The sequence below is a fragment of the Ovis aries genome, chromosome X, assembly GCF_016772045.2.
Source record: "Ovis aries strain OAR_USU_Benz2616 breed Rambouillet chromosome X, ARS-UI_Ramb_v3.0, whole genome shotgun sequence".
Lineage (NCBI taxonomy): Eukaryota > Metazoa > Chordata > Mammalia > Artiodactyla > Bovidae > Ovis > Ovis aries.
Genome location: NC_056080.1, coordinates 29324744 through 29338387, shown reverse-complemented (window position 1 = coordinate 29338387; position 13644 = coordinate 29324744). Strand labels below are relative to the sequence as shown.

The 13644-nt window shown below is 45.9% G+C and overlaps 1 protein-coding gene across 1 annotated transcript; it reads right to left on the bottom strand.

Moving 5' to 3' along the window:
• Positions 1-9729: 9729 nt before the first annotated feature.
• Positions 9730-11445, bottom strand: LOC114111564 (melanoma-associated antigen B2-like). Its single transcript, XM_027963412.1, has 2 exons — positions 11172-11445; positions 9730-11141 (listed from the first exon to the last, which is right to left on the bottom strand). Exons 1-2 carry the CDS (start codon positions 11443-11445, stop codon positions 9730-9732), a joined length of 1686 nt encoding a protein of 561 aa, XP_027819213.1.
• Between the last annotated feature and the right edge of the window lie 2199 nt (positions 11446-13644).

Genomic DNA, 13644 nt, shown 5'->3' with positions numbered 1-13644 from the left:
CAGCCAGACAATCAACTTTTCAAATTATTGTTCTGGTAGAAACACTGGACATGAGATCTACTCACTTAAATCTTTAGGCCCACAATACGGTAATGTTAAATATAGGCACAATGTTGCACAGCAGATCTCTGGAATTTATTCATCTTGTATAAGTGAAACATTAAACCACGTGAAAAGCAGCTGCACATGCAGTCGCCGTGTGCCGTGATTTTGGAGCCCCCAAATATAGTCTCTCACGGTTTCTATTGTTTATCCATCTATTTGCCATAAAGCGATGGGACCGTATGCCATGATCTTTGTTTTTTGAATGTTGAGTTTTAAGCCAACTTTTTCTCTTCTCTTTCACTTTCATCAAGAGGTTCTTTAGTTCTTCTTTGCTTTCTGCCATGAGGATGGTATCATCTGCGAATCTGAGGTTATTGATATTTCTCCCTGCAATCTTGATTCCAGCTTGTGCTTCATCCAGCCATGCATTTTGCAAGATGTACTCTGCATATGAGTTAAATAAGCAGGGTGACAATATACAACCTTGATGTATTCCTTTCTTTCTAGTTGACGTAGCTATAACTTTTAGCTATTGTATTCTTACAATAACGTAAGCTAGAGAAAACACAATGTTATTAAGAAAATCTTAAGAGAAAATATATTCACAGTACTGTATTTATCAATATTGCAGTTTACAGCATGCATTTGCAAGAATTGTCTGTCAGTACATACATCTATGTTGCCTTATATGACACAAAAGACTATAGATACAAAACACTAAATATCAACAATGAAAAAATAATGTGAAAAGCAATCCATAGTTAGTTACAGGTACAATGATTCAAGCATCGATAACGAAGAAGCAGCAATATGATTGCTATATAGTAGCCTAGTGTAACTGATAGGATAGCTTCGTGGTAGCCAAGCATATTGTAATGAATGGATCACTAAAAAGTTTTCTATCCTACACTATTTCGGTCATATTTATAATAAAGTACTGGAAACATACTTACTTTAAGAGAAAACACTTACCTGTGAGGATAGGCTGATGTGCAGTTTATCCATTCACAAGAGAGAGATGGGACAGTGTATGGTACTATAATTCTTTGAAAGCAAAATTATAAAACAGAGAATATAAACATTATTAATTTTATATTAAATGTCACTCAGCTTCTGCCTATGCAATGGTAGGCTTTCCACTTCAATACAAGTCTTGCACGCAATGTTCTACATGATGATACTTCACAGAACATCTCATACAGTCCTTGTCTGCAGTTATTAGCTCTTAGCACTTAGACACTTACACACATAACCAACAGATAAGATTACTACCGGTATGGCACAGTGAGTATTTACTGCTCATTGAGTGGAAGTGGATCGTCATGAAGGTCTTCATTCCTCACACCTTCTTGCTGAGGAGGCTGAGGAGGCGGAAGAGGAGGGCTTGACCTTGCTGAGTGGCAGAGATGGAAGAGCAGAGGAGGTGGAAGGGGAGGCAGGGGAAGCAGGCACACTCAGGGTTCCTTTATGGAAATGCATTGTAATTTCTGTCTGAAGGTTCTGCTTTTTCATTTCTCTAAAAACGTTTCTCTGTGTTATCAGTCCTCCTTCCACCATTGGCTTTTGTTTCTGGGCCCATATCCCAGAAGGGTCCATGCCATACAAGAGTCAAAGCAGTCTTGAGAACTCAAACGCTTCTGCCAGACTGTGCAATGTCTGTTGGTTTTCTGGCACTGCTGCTTCTAGGTCTTCTCCCTCATCATCCAGCTCTGGTTCGGAACCACTCATCTCCACCAAGTCATATTCTGTTAATTCCTCTGCTATAGGGTCTGCTAGCTCTTGGATATTTCCAAGATCCATATTTTGGGACTCTTCACCCCTCCCACCTTTTCATGCTATATCCACCGTCTCTTTCATGATTTTCTTAGCTGACTCTGTCCCCAATCCTGAGAAGGCATGCACAACACCTGAACAGCTTTTTAAGCAGGAATTGATTGTTTGGGACTTTCATGGGTTGTGGGTTTGTTTGTTTGTTTTTTTGTAACAACAATCTCATCTTCAGTCGTGTAATCCTTCCAGACTTCATGATGTTCTATCAGGGTTCTCTTCCATAGCACTGACCATCATTTCCATAGAGTCCCATGTGTAATGAGCTTTAAAGGTCCCTTTGACCCTCTGATCCTTAGGCTGACTTAGAGATGTTGTGTTTCGGGGAAAGGAGACACTTTGACGCCTTCACTGTTGAACTCACAGGGTTCTGGGTGGCCAAAGATTGTCCAGTATCAAAAGAATTGTAAAAGGCCGTCCCTAACTGGCAAGGTACTTTCTGCATCCAGGGACGAAGCACGGATGAAACCAATCCCCCCAAAGGGTTCCTGCTGTCCAGCCTTCTTGCTGTACAACTGAAACACTGGCAGATGATGTTTATCATTTCCCTTTAAAGCTCAGGGTTAGCAGCTCTATAGGTTAGGGGAGTCCTGATCATTTGCACAAAAATCTGACGGCATTGCACAAAAGCATAAAATAGCCTCTCTCTTTCTGTCTCAAATCCTGGAGCTCATTTCCCTTCCTCACCAGTGAGTGTACTTTGTGGCGTTTTGTCCAGAATAGGGCACTTTCATCTACCTTAAAACCTGTCCAGACAGATGTCCTTTCTCCTCAGTGATTTTCTGTTTTCAATTTTATTGGAGTGTATTTGATTTACAATGTTGTGTTAGTTTCAGGTGTACTGCAAAGTGATTTGTTATTCATATACATGTATGCATCCTTTTAGAGAATCTTTCCTCATATAAGTTATCACAGATCGTTGACTTTCCTGTTCTATACAATAGATCCTTGTTGGCTATCTATCTTAAATGCAGTTCTGTTTATACGTTCATCCCAAGCTTCTGATTTATTCCTCCCTGCCACGTTTCCTCCTTGGTAACCATAGGTTCATTTTTGATATCTGTACACTCTTTATCTATTTTGTAAATAAGTTTATTTCTATCATTTTTTAAAATGATATTTCCACATCTGAGTGATGTGACATTTGTCTTTGTCTGACTTCACTTAATATGAAAAGTTCAAAGATGCCCATTTTCTCCACTTTTACTCAGCGTCATTTCAGAAGTCCTAGCCGTGACAATCCGAGAAGAAAGAAAAGGAATCCAATTTGGAAAAGAAGTGAACCTGCACCGTTTGCAGATGACATGATACTAGATATACAAAAGCCTAAAGTTGCTGCGAGAAAACTACTAGAGCTCATCAATGAATTGGTAAAGTTGCAGGATACAAAATTAATACCCAGTGATTTTCTTAATGACATATGGGAAACCACCTGTTGCCTCTTGTTTGCAAAAGCTGCTTCCCCTATCATTTAGATGTTTTGAAGTCAAACCTCTTTCTGATTATCAGATCATCCTTTGCTGGCATTAAATTTTCCAGCTTTAGATCCCTCCCCCATTTTGGCTTTAGGTTGTCATGATGATTTGCTTTTTCTTCAATCATGTTAGAGTCTATAGATATGCCTTGCTTATAGCAATCCTGCACCCACATACAAGCTATATCGTCAATACAAGATAAAATCTATTTCACAAAAAGCACAAGATTTTCACACCTGCTGGTGTAGCTGCAATGATGGCTTCATAAATTTCCTTTTCTTTTTCTTACAGTAGTCCTAATGCTGGATTCATTCATCTTGAAATGGTGGCAACCATGACTGCAGATCCAAACCAGTATACAACGAGCAATCCAACCTTTTTGTATAGTGTCATGACTTCTCTCTGCTTCTTGAGAGCACTTCCAGCACCACTAGCGGCACTTCACATGAGTCCTATTGTGTTACTCAAAGTTTACAGTATCGTACCTAACAGAGTAAGAAATAGCTGTGACCCACTGGTGATCACAGTTTTTGAGATAACAGTTTAGTATAGAAACTGTTCATCATAGATGCATAGTGCTATTCTTGATGCAGAATTGTGTGTGTGTGTGTGTGTGTGTGTTGTTCTTACCCTTACATGTGCAGCTGATCTAAGGTTTAAGCTTACCTGCAATGGCACCCCACTCCAATACTCTTGCCTGGAAAATGCCCTGGATGGAGGACCCTGGTAGGCTGCAGTCCATGGGGTCGCTAAGAGTCAGACCTGACTGAGCGACGTCACTTTCTCTTTTCACCTTCATGCATTGGAGAAGGAAATGGCAACCAACTCCATTGTTCTTGCCTGGAGAATCCCAGGGACAGGGGAGCCTGGTGGGCTGCCATCTATGCGGTCGCACAGTGTTGGACACAACTGAAGCAACTTAGCAGCAGCAGTGGTACTGCAAGTTCTTAATTGGATTCTGGACCTTCTATAAAGGTTATTTTGCTAGGTATATACTTTTAAAATCTGTGCTGTGGAGGGGAAATGGGCTGGGAATTCCTGTTCCCCTCTATTGCAGATGCCACACAGACAAGACCTTTTTTTCTTTTAATTTCCTGATTTGAACAATTTCACTCACTGTCCATTATCATTGGCAAGAAACTCCCAATTCTCTTGTCATGTCATCTTGTTCTGAACCACAAAAGGAGATTCAAGGATTTCTGATTCAATATAAACACCTTTGTGCTTATACTGAAATACAGCAATAAATGAGATATTCTTTGTTCATAAACACAAATACGGAAGTCAAATTAACCTTCACTTACAAGAAGCCTATTCCAATAGTGCCAAAAAGAAACCCCTAAACAGAAAAAGATGCATCTCCCAGTTACCCAGGTCAAGCAAGAATGGAAAAAGACATAAAATGTGCTCCCTTCAGATCCACCTTGGCACTCAATTACTTGGAAACTTACTTCTCTTTTCAACCTCAAGATGAAGGATCTGCCCTGGATGTCACTATGTGGGAGGAGCTGGCAGACTTGGTTCTGGAACATGCCCGGCCCATGGCAGTAGCGATCTGTCTCTCTCAGCTCTCGAGACTCTCTCTACCTCATCCTATGATGGAATTCAGGACCTCCCAGGGCTGACAGCACGAAGTGGACGCTATAGAACCCCAGTGGTTGTGGGTGGCTATCTCTTTCACTTCTTTTTAAGGGGCCTCACATATAGATTTGACAGTTGCTACTCTGACCTGAGATTGCCCTCCTTAGACCAAAGGTCTCAAGTCCCTGACGACTGTACTGAGACAACAGAGAAAAGAGATGCTCAGCTTGAGAGCTCTGCCTGAAGCCTTCTTACACCTCATATTCTGGGCTATTGCATTCCTCAGTCCAGTTGCATGGGTGTCTTCCTAAAGGCCCTTGCCCCTTTGATTAAAGCCTTCTTGGGAAATGCCACATCCCTGGAAGGCTCTGAGTACTTTCTCTCCTGCAGACCTCGCAGAGAAGGAGGAGTCCTAGGAGTGATAAGAGATAGGAAATCCATGGCATAAGTAAGGGGGCCCAGGTAGACAGAGACCTGTGAGAGAAACAAAACGTGGTAACCTGTCCCTTCTCTCCTTCAGCCAGACTTCTCAGGCAACCTTTGTTCTAATCAATAACCTTTTTATTTTAGATCTAATAGATTTCTTTCATACATAGGAATGGCTGTGAGATGAGGTTTTTGAGTCCCTTACTGATCTTATAAACTTATCTGAAACTAAAACTTTCAGAGCTTTTAAGATGTTTGAACCCCCATATGTGTGGGCAGATGATCCTATTGTCAGCAAATACTCTCTCTTTTTTCCTCTTTTCATATGTCATATTTATTTGGCATTACTATTATTATTGCTCTGGCTATGGATTACAATAAAATAGTTTGACCAGAGAATCCCTCTTCTTAATGCTTCATACATTTCACAGTAATGAGAATAAAAAGGGAAGTAAGGGCACAAGGTCAGATCAGGCTTGCAGGAGTGAGAGGGTGAGCTTTAGACTAACTCAGATCAAGGGCCTATGACCATCCCTGTCACTTAAACAGCCATGGAAAAGTTTGTCATATCAGTAAACTCTCTGAGAGTGCCTTGGGTTCTTTAACTGTGAAGGGAGTTTGACAAGCCCTGTCTGGAAGGACTGCTGGCATGTGGTGGTAACTGTAAAGCATCTGCCACAGAGCCTGGCAGGCACCATGACCCTCCCTTCTCATGACTTTCTAGAACTGACATCAAAGGGTAGGGCATGACTCTCCTTTGTCCCCTCTATTCAGGGATGAGTAGACCCACAGTCTCTGCTCGGGCTTCACAATTTGACTTCTGGTGGGGCCTGGGGAATCCCCTCCTTCTTGACCTGAGGCCTATCTCCTCATACCTCCCTGTGAGCCTGGAAGAGGAAATAAGGCGGCCTTATCTAGCCACCCCTACCCATAGTCTCACAAGAACGAACGCTTGGGCAAGCTCCCTGAAGATGACAGACGGTTCCTTTCAGGGTCCAAAATCAAGGTCTCAAATTTGACTCTCAGCCAAGCCCAAGACTCCCCCTTCTGTTGACATGGGAACACCACCATCAGACCAAAACCTTAACTTTCCTGCTACCCCTCGGTCAGAGCTGAAGGGCCCCTTGGCCTGGTAAATCTGCCTGAGGCCTTCTGGGCTGAGAGTAGGGAACATACTGTGTGACCATCCTGGTATTTGTGTTCCCACGTTCTTGCTGTCCTCATCATCTTGGAAACATTCCCCAGCTGGAAACATTCCCTGACTTGCCTTAAAGCTTCTCCACCCAGGCCACTAATTCCCTGATCCCTGAGGAAGAAGAGGAGTTTGCCTCATAGGGCCACCACAGGCCATGGTCTTCTGAGGCTAACAGTAGTGGAAGGACGACGTTCTGCCCCCACTGTTTTGAGGCGGGTGGTCTTTTCAAGTCTTCAGAGTCCTTACCTTGACTTCTGACACAATGTGGAAATCATCCTTCTGCTGAGCTTCGGCTGCTCCCTTTGATCAGGATGAGGTTCCTTACCTCCATGTGATCCTCTGGGAGGAAGTGAGGAGGGCTCACCATGTCACCCGGCCTAAGTGGCACAGTCTCAGGCCCGACAACAGGGACAGTGCCTCTGTAGCCCCCTTCTTTCTGGGAGGGATCCTTCGTTGTCAGTCTGTATCATATGTTGACTCCTGTTAGGAACTCGGTACCCTTCCTCAGCTCATACAGGCTCCCTCCATTAGCCCAAGGACTTTAAAGCCTTGAAGCCATTCGCCTTCAGAAAATAAGGGATAAACCTAGTCTGAAAGCCCTGCCTGTTCCCTCCCAGGGCCCATCACATTTGCAGGACTTTCTGAGAATTTATCTGTAATGGGGTAGTTGGCTGCCACACACTTCATACAGGACTGTACAAATGTCATGCCTGGGATTTCCACTTTCTGATGAAGAGCCAGCCTATAAACCAAGGTCATCTCCTTGACAACCTCCAGGCAGAAGTCAGGAGGCTCTTGACTTGGGCAGCACTTACCTATGCCTCCCAGGGCTAGCTGGAGAGGAGGGACTAAATGTAACCCTGTTGGATGTGGATTGAGGGGTTTCGTGTCCACACCCTGGGTCCTCACTTTGACTCTGCACCCTTCCTGGGGCTCTATTCTCTGCAGATTCCCAATGTCCCCACCTTCCCAGGACCTGAGTTGAAAGTGTTAAGCACAGCAGCCCAGATAGTTCTGGACTTCATGGGCTTGCCAATGAGGACATGTCTTAAGGATCCTACTTTTCTGGATGGGTCTTTCCATCACGCTCATTCAGGTTAATCACCATCATTTCTGAGAGATTGATTCTCCCTACCAACCTCAGAACTCTGCGCCAAGACCAAGTTTCTTAGGTCTCCGAGAAGCCTGAAGAATAACTGAGGCTATGCTAATAAGCTAAGCCTAACAGTTCTGAATTCCTTTGTGTCTGAGATCAGAAGGGAGTCTTGTCCCAGTCACCACCATCCCCCATATTCTTGCGTCTTGCTCTCCTCAACCCTCCTACATGGGGGTCTTGCTTTCTGTGTCTTGGATTAAAGGCCTTTGGGGAAATTCCACGTCTCTACAAACTCTTCAGCTATGTTTGCTCTGCAGTGCTACAGAGAATGGGTCCCTGTCCCAGGAGTGATGGGAGATGGAGAAGCTATAGTCCAAGGCAGGAGTCCCAAGACAGGTGGTAGTCCTTTAGAGAGAAAAAAGTAGATCAATCTATCTCCTCAACCACGTGAAGATTCTCATGTCATTTCTGTTCTGATAGGTTTACTTTCTACAGGAAAGAGACTGTAAGGATGACATGGAGACTCCTTGGTCTTCAGAGGTTATCTAACATGGCCAATGGACATGCTTATACTGTCCCTGAATATTGTTTCTTTCACTTATCAGTGAGTAGTGAGTAAGGGATACTATCTTTGGTTAGGGATACTTGGCATTCTTACTGCTCTGGCTACACATTTTGATGCAGTAGCTTAAGCACAAGGGCAATCTTTTCTATCACCTGGGACAAATTATGGAGTCCTGAGAAAAGCACTGAAATAAAAGATACAGGGTGGGGACTTTCCTGGTGGTCCAATGGCTAGGACTCCAGGCTCCCAATGCAGGGGGCCCAGGTTTGATCCCTGGTCAGGGAACGAGACCAGCAACTGAGATCCAGCACAGCTAAACAAATAAATAAATAAAAATAAACAAAGAAATGTCAAATGTTAAAAGTACTCGTTAAAAAAAAAAAAAAAAAAGAAAGACCAGGGCATGTCTCGGGTTGGGAGGGAGAACAACAGTATGAGTGCCAAAGTAGTTCAGAGCAGGAGTCTATTGCCTGCTGTCATTTACCAGCCTTACCTATTTCAGCACAAAACCAAACTCTATGAGCCTTGGGCTCTCCACAGTGAAGTAAGTTTGATAAGCCCTTTCTTGTCATATTGGTGGAATATAGGTATTTATGGAAAGCTTCTGTCACGGCGCCTGTCTCTATTGAGACATTAGGAGCAACAGCAGTTATTACTATGATTATCTTGACCTCAGATGTTACATCAGCTGGATTTTTTTTTTCAATCTATGAGATGTGAGAAACTATGAAGCGTTCCAACTGGGAAAAGACAAGACCTAACGTCCCAAATCAGCCAAACTTCAGCCAAGCAATGAAACCAAAGTAATATGTTCTCTCCGACCCCTCTTTACCCTGCTTCTTTCTTGTTCATCATGAAGTAGAGTATCTCAGCCTCTTCCATAGAATGACAGCATCTCTGAGAAACTATCACGAATGCACAGAGGCTAGGACTTCTTTTGACTAAACATCACCAGTACAAGCATGAAGACGTCTGAAGAGCAGCTTCTCAATGGTTGTGTAAAAGAAGAGCCACAAATAAATCATTTGCTGTAATTTATATTCTCAAACATTCTTGAAAACCATACAGCATAAACAGAGGCAAGTATGTCTCTTTCACATTTACAAAGAGGGAGACTAACCAGAGAGTCAAGCAAGCCAAAAACTGTAGAAATTTCAGCTATCTCCCTAACAATGTATTAATGTTCTGAGCCTCTATTAGTGTGGTGTTTTTTGCATTTCTAAGGACACTCTTATCCTTAAGTAATGTTATCCTCACCCTGGATCACAAAGGTGATGTGAGGATTTCTAATATTTGTTTGAGAAAACAAAATTTTTGCTCCTTAATTTGACAAACAGCAAACTGTGTGTGACCCATGTTATTCATATGCTTATATCATGAATCTAAATGACCTTTCTGTTGAAAAATTTTAAGAACTGAAAATTGGGGGAAATAAAGTCAACAAGTTATTGATGTGCATCAGGAACACAGATTGACAGGCTTCTCCACGCACAAAGTGAACAACAGGCTTCAGACCACACTAGGGGCGAGATGAGCGGCTGGACTTGGCCCTGGGGCGCGCAGTGGCCAAAGCAGAAGGGCCAGCAGCAGCTGAGGGTGCAGTGCCAGGCCGTGCTGAAGCAGAAGGGCCAGCAGCAGCTGAGGGTGCAGTGCCAGGCCTGGCTGAAGCAGAAGGGCCAGCAGCGGCTGAGGGTGCAGTGCCAGGCTTGGTTGAAGCAGAAGGGCCAGCAGCGGCTGAGGCAGCAATGCCAGGCTTGGTTGAAGCAGTAGGGCCAGCAGTGGCTGAGGCAGCAATGCCAGGCTTGGTTGAAGCGGAAGGGCCAGCGATGGCTGAGGCAGCAATGCCAGGCTTGGTTGAAGCGTAAGGGCCAGCAGCGGCTGAGGCAGCAATGCCAGGCTTGGTTGAAGCAGAAGGGCCAGCAGCAGCTGAGGGTGCAGTGCCAGGCCTGGCTGAAGCAGAAGGGCCAGCAGCGGCTGAGGCAGCAGTGCCAGGCCTGGCTGAAGCAGAAGGGCCAGCAGCGGCTGAGGCAGCAATGCCAGGCTTGGTCGAGGCGGAAGGGCCAGCAGAGGCTGAGGCAGCAATGCTAGGCTTGGTCGAAGCAGAAGGGCCAGCGATGGCTGAGGCAGCGCTGCCAGGCCAGGCTGAAGCAGAAGGGCTAGTAGCGGCTGAGGCAGCAGTGCCAGGCCTGAGTGAGGCAGAAGGGCCAGCCCTGGCCGCACCTCTGTCTCCGGTGCTCTCTACCTCCTCTCTCCAAGCCTCCTCATACTGTGTTAGGAAGGCAGTATGACCGGAATCCTTGACCTTCGCCAAAAACTGCAGGACTTTCGTCTTGCTGGTTTCTGTCAGCAATTTAGGACCCCACAGGAACTCATAGCGAGGGGGATCACTGCCGGGCACCTGGCGGTACTCCAGATACCCTTCTCGCACCAGATCTTCTGTGATGAGCTTCCTGGGCTCTCCAAAGATGAAGTGACTTCTTCCATCATAGATGCCCAGCATATTCAGGAACTTCCAGATCTTCTCCTCAGGGGCGTGGTTGCCATTCAGGTAGATGACACCCAGCAGAGGCATCAGAAGACCATTCTTTGGCAGCCCCCAGTCACCTCTCATAGACTCACTGTCGCTGAGATCTAGGTTGCTCACCAGGGTATAGCAGTGACTGTTGGGCCTGACTTCCTTCAGCACCAGGCCAAACACCAGCTCCATGCGCTCAGAGGCCCGGCTAAGGATCTCAGGGAATTGCTCCCTGTACCTTCTAGTGACTGCCTTCAGCATTTCAGACCTCTTAATGAGCGCCCTCATCTTATACTTACACAGCATGTACTGTACCAACATCTCTGCCTTCCAGGTCAGAAGATTTGTGTGAGAGCTCTCAGCAGCAGCTGAGGCCTGGGAGGAATTTTCCCCTTCCCGAACTTGGCCCTCGGCACCTATACCAGATCTTGAGCATGCTGCGGCACCAACACCAGATCTCGAGCGTGCTGCGCGCCCGACACCAGATCTTTTGCGTACTGCACCTGCAGCAGCACTGGTGGTGCCTTGGGCTCCCTGAGGCCCCTTGGAGGTGCCAGCAGCAGATGAGCTTGAGGGACCGCTCTCTAAATCAGGAGGGGAGGAGGAGGTGGTCTCTTCTCCCCCAGATGTGGTAGCCTGATCATGAAGACCCTGGGTCTCAGCTCGGGCCTGGCGATGTTTCTCACGAGCACGGTGCTTACTCTTCTGCCCACGGGGCATGATGGCGGTGGTCAGGGACCGCAGGCACGAGTCTGGGCCAATAGACAGGAGTTGGGGAACCTAGAGGATGGAGAATGAGGTGACATGAGCACCTTAAAACAGGGAGATTCTGCATTGGCTTAACAAAAGGCCACCTCTGCAGGTGTCCTTGAGGACACTGCCCTAGGAACCCATAAGGCTCCTGTTTTCTTGCTCAGCCTCTCCCCACAGAATCCCACAGAGGAAGAATAGAGGCCTTACTTTTCCTCTGCGACCTCTCAGCCCTGCTTTGGATTCACTCAGGTGACAGCAGGTGCCAGCAGTGGGGTTTTCTAAGTTCTACTTCAGTATTATCACGTCAAGTCCTGGCGGAGCCTTGGCACTCTTCCCTGTCCTACACTGATGCAGAGACTTTAGACATCCCCATGATCCAGAGTTAAGTGAAGGGATGCCTCAGTCCACCTCCCTGCCAGGAGATAGATAACGAGAGCTGAGAGTTCATTAGGGTCTTTTCTACCCTGAGGTCACTGGGATCATCATTCAAGGTCCTTACTTGGCTCCTTAAAACATTGGGCACCATTATCCATTTGTGAACTGCTGTCTGCACCTTCAGACTAGACATTTCTCCTCCCGCCGACTTCGTATAAAACAGTAAAGAAGGTGCTGAGCCTCACAGCCCTTCCCTGAGATTTTCTGGGCTGAAATCCGAGGGCTGGGATGGGTGCACTGAGTACTCACTCAGATTCCTATTGAGCTCCTGGTAGAGAAGCTCAACTTTCTCCTGAAGTGACGACTGCTTGATAGTAAAAGCCAGTCACTCCGTGTCCCAAAAGCAGGAAGTGAAGATGATCTTATCTTACCAAACACGGTCTCCTGAGAACAAAATCTAGTACAGGCAGGTTGATGTCCCTTTGGACCCTCACAAGATCTCAATTCAAGGTCTAAAATATTATTTTGTTTCTGTTTTCTCCTATATGTCTTTTTGGAAATAAATTTATTTTTTAAAATATTACAATATTAATTTATAATATTGTACCCGTTTCTGCCAGACATCAATATGAATCAGCCGTAGGTTTATCTTATGTCTCCTCCATCTTGAAACTCCCTCCCACGTCACACCCCTCTTAAGTTATCACAGAACACTGGCTTTAAGCTCCCTGGTTATAAAACTAATTCTCACTGGTTATCTAATTTCCATATGGTAATATGTACCTTTTCAATATTACTCTCTCAATCTGCCCCTCCCTCTCCTTCCCCCACTGTGTCCACGAGTGTGTTCTCTAGGTCTGCATCTCCAGGCTGCCCTGCAAATAGGTTCATCAGTACCATCTTTCTGGATTCCATATATATGCATTAATATATGATACTGGCTTTCCTCTTTCAGACTTAACTCACCCTGCATAAAAAAACTAGGAATGAAAGGATCACATGAGCAAACAATGCCACTACTGGGCAAATATCCTGAGGAAACGCTAATGGAAACAGACACCTGTACTCATGTTCACTGCAGCAGTCTTTACCATGGCCAGGACACAGAAGCAACCAAGGCCTACATTTGACTCATGCCAGGGTGGAAGATTTCTCCCTCTGCTGACCACTCCATTCAGACCAAGACCCTGACTTCCCCATTAGCCCACAATGGGAATCAACATGTATCCTTGAGGTCTCCCAGGGACGAAGACAGGGAGATGTGGTCCGAACGACGTGGTGTGGAACATCCACAGCCCCCAACGTTCTCACCATCCACCAGGAATCCGTAAACCCTCCCTTGCCAACCTGTGGCTGCCCCCACTGACCTGGTCTCTCACTTCCCTGAGATGTCCCGGAAAGTGTCATGTCAAAACGCCTGATTCTCCCAGTCCTGAAAATAGGACTGGCGCTTTATGTGGCTCCATTTCTTATGGGAGGAGCCCCCATCCTCACTAGCGTCACAGCCATTAATATTGTTGACGACAAGGTCCCTTTGTTGACCTGGGTCTATTCCATTAGAGCAAGGCTCTCACTTCCCCAAAATCAGCTCCAGTGGACACCAGGGGGCTCCACTGTTGGCCAGCTCTACCCGGGGCCTCCTAGAGCCCAGTATACGGGGGGCCGCTCAGAGTGGCCTCCTTGCAGTCTCGAAGTCTGCTCATCAGCCCTCAGGGTCCTCCTCTAGGACCTAGAGCTTCTCCGGGGTAGAATCCAGGGTACCCCCCGAGACCAACCCCTTAGCCTGAGAAA